At 52.5% G+C, this 6056-nt stretch overlaps 1 protein-coding gene across 1 annotated transcript; it reads right to left on the bottom strand.

Moving 5' to 3' along the window:
- Positions 1–308: 308 nt before the first annotated feature.
- On the bottom strand, positions 309–3833 carry MAGEL2 (MAGE family member L2). The gene has a single exon (XM_007949893.1). The coding sequence runs from the start codon at positions 3831–3833 to the stop codon at positions 309–311; it is 3525 nt and encodes a 1174-aa protein (XP_007948084.1).
- Positions 3834–6056: the final 2223 nt, after the last annotated feature.

The raw sequence follows: 6056 nt of genomic DNA, 5'->3' as shown, positions 1-6056 counted from the left end.
GGATAGGTTCTTGATTCATTTCACAAAGCCAACACAACTTTGATAACAAAACATAACAAGTATAACACAAAACAGGAAACTACAGATTTCACTTAAAAATATAGATGCAAAAATACCAAATAGAACAGTAGCCAATTGAAACCAACACCACATTAAAGTGTACAAAGCTTTGGCAGTTATGAAACCAAATTCAAAATTGAAACTTACACACATAGAACTGGAACATAAATAACAGAACAAAATGTTCCCCCAATCTGTAAGTGAATTCTGGCTGGGGGCTCCAAAAGAACAATCTCTTTGACACCTCACTAGTGGGGAGGGGAACTGCTGGTGGACCCACCAGCATTATCACCAGCTCCAGCATCATCATCTTCCAAATCTTCAGATTCACATTCGGCCAGCGCTTCCAGGTAATGGAATGGCCAACATCGTGGATCTCTCTTATGAAGCCTGGCCACAAACCTCAGGACAAGCATCTTGCTGGTTTCAAGGAATGCACGAGGGCCCCAGAGGAACTCATATTCTGCTGGGTCAGTGTGGGGAATTCGCCTATACTCTAAGTACATCTGCCTGACAAACACCTCAGTGATAAGCTTCTTTGTATTTCCAAAGAGACCATGTGTCTCCTGGATATCCAACCCTAACTTGGACACAAAGTCAAAGATAAGGTGCTCCCTGACACAATTGCCTCTCATAAAAATGAGACTCAGGACAACCATCAGGAGGCCAATCTTGGGCGTGTCTAAATATGACGCCACTGGTTCATATTTATGACGACCCAGCTTGTTGATGATAATATAAGAGTGGTTTTTTGGATCAATTTCCTTCAATTGATATCCAAAAGCACACTCTAGCTTATGGTTGGCTCGGTTGATGATATCCAAGCACTCATCTTTATATTCACGGATGACAACTCTCACCATCTCTGAGCGCTTGATGGGCACCTTAGCTTGGTCCTTGACCAAGAGGAACTGCACCAAAGCATTTGCTCTCTCATCCAAGGGAGACAATGGCCGAGTCTCCAACTTGGGCTCATCCTGGGTAGCAGTGAGCCCTTGAGAAAGACTTGGGACCTCAGAAAAGATCACAGGTTCAGGAGTCCCTGAACTTTCCCAGAGATTCAGGACCCTCGAGGTGCTTCGGCATTCCCAGGCACTCAGAGCCCAGGAGGTGCTGGGCCCTTCCCAGCCACTCAGGATTCGGGAGGTACTAGGGCCTTCCCAGCCACTCAGACCTTGAGAGGTGCTTTGGCCCTCCCAGTCACTCAAGTTCAGATTGTCCCAAGGCCGTGGGGCCTGCCAGTCATGCAAGGCCAACATATGGCCACTGCTGTCTTCTTGAACATTCAGATGCTTCTTCTTCCGGGCGACTTTGCCTGAGCGGCGCTGTTGGGAGATCTTAGAGGCCCTATCATTGGTGGCTGTTGCCTGGGGGGCAGATGCCAAGGCCATCAGGAAGGTGGGTGCTCCCTTCAATGTTTTTGAAGCATTAGAGTTGGGCTGAGGAGCCCAAGAAACAGCAGGCAGGGCTTCTGCACAGGCAAATGGATCCTGCAGAGCAAGTGGCAGTGACTTCGGGGTCTCTGAGGTGGCAGATGGGCCTTTAAAGGCAATAGAAGAGGCAAGGTGAACCTGGGAGGTAGCTGGAAAGACCTTGGAATTGGCAGTAAAGGTCTCTGATGTAGCAGGCAAGTTTTTCCAGGCAGTTGGCAGGTGTGCCCGGGCAGTTGAAACTGCCCTCGGGGCACAAAAAGTGGCAGCGAAGATCATGCGGTCCTTTGAAGGAGCCTTGCGTTCCTTTGAAGAGGTCCTGCGTTCCTTGGAAGAGGTCCTATTGTCTACTGAAGAGGCCCTGGATTCTCCAGATGGGGGAGTCATCAGTGATTTAGCGGAGCCCATGTGAAAATTTGCTGCCGCTAAGGAGGATGAGGGCTGCCCCTGCATGGCTCCAGGCTGGGTCGGCCAGGAGGGCTGGAGCTGCAGTGGAGGCATCTCTGCTTGCGGACCCGAGGCCTGGGCCTGCTGGGTGGGTAGCTGGATTTGAAGGGCCTTCTGGGAGGGTGGGGCCCCCTGAAAGGGCGGCTCCAGCTGGAGCAGTGGGGGGCCCTGTCTCTGGGCCTCCTGGGCAGGCAGGGGCTGCCAAAAGTGAGCAGGGGCCTTCGGGGCCTGCCAGGCCAGCGCCTGGCCCTGCTGTGTCTCCTGGAACTCCATAGATGTTGGCAACTCTTGTGGCACTGGGGCTTGGCCCTTGGGGGCCTGCCAGATGATGGGAGGGCAATGAGCCACCTGCGGTGCCAAAGGCTGGGCCTGTGGAGCCTGCGGAACAGCAGGTGGCACTGAGGGCACCTGCGCAGGCGGTGGGGCCGCCTGTACCTGCGGGGCCGCCTGCACCTGCGGGGCCGGCAGTCGGGTCTGTGGGGCCTGCCTCAGAGGTGGAGGGGGCGGTAGGGACTGCCAGAGAGGCGGTGGGGTCGCCAGGACCTGAGGGGCTGGCCGAATGGGCGGTGGCCCCTGGCGGATCAGCGGTGGAGCCTGGCGAATCGGGGGTGGGGCCTGGCGCACCGGCGGGGGGCCAGGCCGGATGGGTGGCGGGCCAGGTCGGATGGGCGGCGGGCCCTGGCGCACCGGCGGAGGAGCCTGCCAGGCGATAGCTGGAGCCTGCCAGGTGACCTGTGTGGTCTGCCAGGTCAGGGGTGTGGCCTGCCAGCCTTGTGGAGGGGCCTGCCATCCTGGCGAGGTGGCCTGCCAGGCCGGGGGCGTGACCAGCTGAGCCTGTGGAGCCTGCGGGCCCTGGGGAACCTGCGGAGGAGCCCTTATAACCTGAGACTGGATTTGCAGGATCAGAGGCTGAGCCTGTGGGGCCCAAGAAGCCAGAGGCTGCGCAGGTGTGGCCGCAGGCTGCGGCATCGGAGCTCCTGAAACTGGAGGCTGAGTGATTGGAGCTCTGGAACCTGGAGGATGGATCATCAGGACGCCAGGACCTGGAGGCTTAGCCATCGGGGCTACTGGAGGTGGAGGCTGGGTCATCAAGGCTCCCGGAGGTGGAGGCTGGGCCATTGGAGCTCCTGGAGCTGGAGGCTGGACCATCAGGACTCCTGGAGTCAGAGGCTGGGCCATGAGGACTCCTGGAGCTGGAGGCTGGGCCATCGGGGTCCCCGGAGGGGGAGGATGGGCCATTGGTGTCCCCGGCGGGGGAGGGTGAGCCATTGGTGTCCCCGGAGGGGGAGGATGGGCCATTGGAGTTCCCGGAGGGGGAGGATGGGCCATCGGGGTTCCCGGAGGGGGAGGGTGAACCATCGGGGTTCCCGGAGGGGGTGGGTGGGCCATTGGTGTTCCCGGAGGGGGTGGGTGGGCCATTGGTGTTCCCGGAGGGGGAGGGTGGGACATAGGTGTCCCAGGAGGGGGTGGATGGGCCATGGGGGTTCCCGGAGCTGAATGATGGACCATAAGGACTCCTGGAGCTGGAGGTTGGGCCATCGGGGCTCCCGGAGGGGGTGGAGGATGGACCATCAAGACTCCAGGAGTCGGAGGCTTGCCCATTGGGCCTCCCAGAGGGGGAGGCTGGACCATCGGGGTCCCTAGGGCCGGAGGTTGGGCCATCGGAACCACTGGGGCTGGTGGCTGGCCCTGCGGGGCCTCCCAGACAGGCTGAGGTGCCTGCCAAATGGCCAATGAAGCCTGCAAGTCAATTGGAGGTGGATCCCAAGGGACTGGTGGGGCCCGGGAGGAGGCGGGCGGGGCCCGCATCAGAACCGTAGGGCGGCTATAGACGGGCGGCTTCGGTGCCTCGGCAGGAGGACTCGAATCACCCAGATTCTTACTTAGCTGCGACATGTCCCTTTGCTCTGACAGCTGGTGGGCCTTTTCCTCCGACAGCTGCTGGGCCTTTTCCTCCAGAGAGAAGAGAATGCCTACGTGGCTGCTCAGAGGCTCCCTCCCTGCTGACTGCTGAATAGGAAGTGAGTGCTTCTTGCTCTGCAGCTTTCCGCAGTAAGGAGGAGGGGGGAAGGGGGCTCAATCCCGCCCCCTTCCCCGCCCCCGACCACCACAAGTGGATAGAGCATAGGGGCGTCTACCAGAAGTCCTGGCTAACAGAAGATCCATTCTCACTGTGTCCAGTTCCCAAATACAGCCTCCTCAGTCTCTCCTTGGATGGGTTTTCACAGGAGAGTGACAGGGATAGATCTATTTTTTAGAAAGATAACTGTACTGCAGTGTGAAGTGGGGACAAACCACTGGGAACATGGAAGGCATCCAGGAGGGGGGAGATGATGTGGCCTGGGCTTTGACAGGAACTGGAAGATGCAAGAGGAACATATAGGTAAAGATTTAAGAGGTAGAATAGGTAACTAATATAATTCAATGTAGGGGTAAAGGAGGGGCAGAAGGCATTCATGTCCATCTTGGGAAAGTAGGAAGTTGTGGGTGCCATTTTACTCTCTGAGACACTGAGAGACGCGATGAGGAAATGATTTGATGGGTATTGATTGGGACATAAGGCATTGGAAGTGCTGTAGGACAGCTCAGGAGAGAGGCCTTGTAAGTACTCTTGTGTATGGCCTGGGTCTCAGAAGACACCTGGGCTAGGAGTCAGGAATGGGTATTCCACATGAAAATAAAGCTGTGGGAGTGAATATGTTGCAGAAACAGAATGTTCAGAATGAAAAGTAGAAGAGGAAAAGGAACTCTTGAGAAATGTCTGACACATACACAGAGAGAAAAGGGATTGTTAAAAGCAGAGAGAGAAATAGACACCCTGAAAATTAATATATACTAGAAATCATTAGAAGTATTTTTTAGTACAAGGAAAACTTCCAGGATGGCTGGAATAAGAGATGATATATGTCTTGTTGGTATTCACCAGCTGTAGAGAAGAAAAGAAACTGTGATAAAGAAAACAATCAAAAAAATTGCTAGAAAATAATAAAAATGAATGAATAGATCCAAATTGATAATAAAGAAAACAGACAGAGAATAAAATGGAAAATTACAGGAAAATCAACTCGGGGGTAAACAAATAAATAAACAAACAAACCCTGTTATAGTCCAATAAATTCTGATTCGTAGTGACCCTATGAGAGAGCAGAACTATCCTATAGTGTTTCCAAAGCTGCAATCTTTACTGAAGAAGAATGCCATATCTTTCTCCTATGGGGTGGCTGATGGGTTTGACCTGTCAGCCTTTCAATTAGCAGCTGAGCACTTAACCACTGCGAAACCAGTACTCCTGCCATGGCAAAAAGAAATCCACTTAAAAATGGGCTGATGGTGTATCAAAAGATAAAGTAAAAGATATAAAAAATATTGGATAATAATATACTACTTTATGCTGAAAGAAAATCACAGTCTGAGCTTAGTAGCGCAGCTTTTTAGAAATATGTATTTAAGAAACTTAGGTTGCCATTGAGTCTACTCTGACTCATTACAACCCCATGTGTGTGAGAGTAGACTGCTCCCTAGGATTTCCAAAGGCTGATTTTTCAGAAATAGATCACCAGGCCATTCTTCTGTGGTACCTCTGGGTGGATTTCAACCGCAAGACTTCCCCTGCTAACCATTAGTACCACCTAGGGAAAATATACAAAGAACTACAAACAAAGTGTGATGAGTATAAGAGTGTTCACAGCCTCTGGCAAGAGTCCAAAGTGACACAAAACGTGGAATATGCCACAAGGGGGCAGAGGAGGATGGTGAAGGGCATACCTTAATCCTGCTGAAGTACCCTTAGCCCGTTTCCCTCAAATATGGTAATTTATAGATCCCTAGTGAAGACATTGTACACTCCCTAAACTCCATATTCCCTGGTGCTACAAAATACCTCAAGTGTTTGGTTTTAAAAAACAGAAATTTACTTTCTTACGGTCCTGAAGATACATGTCCAAATCAGGATTTCGGCCACGTCATTCCTTCCTTGTTAGTAGCCCTGGTCATTTCCTGGTTTCTTTGGCTTGTAGAGGATCTTCATAAGGCACCATTCCTCTAACGTGATTTGGAAAATCAATGTGAGTAGATAAGAAAAAAGAAATAAATACATAGTGGAATATTGATATCTCTTTG

This window comes from Orycteropus afer, unplaced genomic scaffold (assembly GCF_000298275.1).
Source record: "Orycteropus afer afer isolate SDZICR_OR568_19922 unplaced genomic scaffold, OryAfe1.0 scaffold00256, whole genome shotgun sequence".
NCBI classification, from domain to species: domain Eukaryota; kingdom Metazoa; phylum Chordata; class Mammalia; order Tubulidentata; family Orycteropodidae; genus Orycteropus; species Orycteropus afer.
The sequence above is the reverse complement of the archived record's forward strand: the minus strand, read 5'-3'. Positions and strand labels throughout refer to the sequence as shown.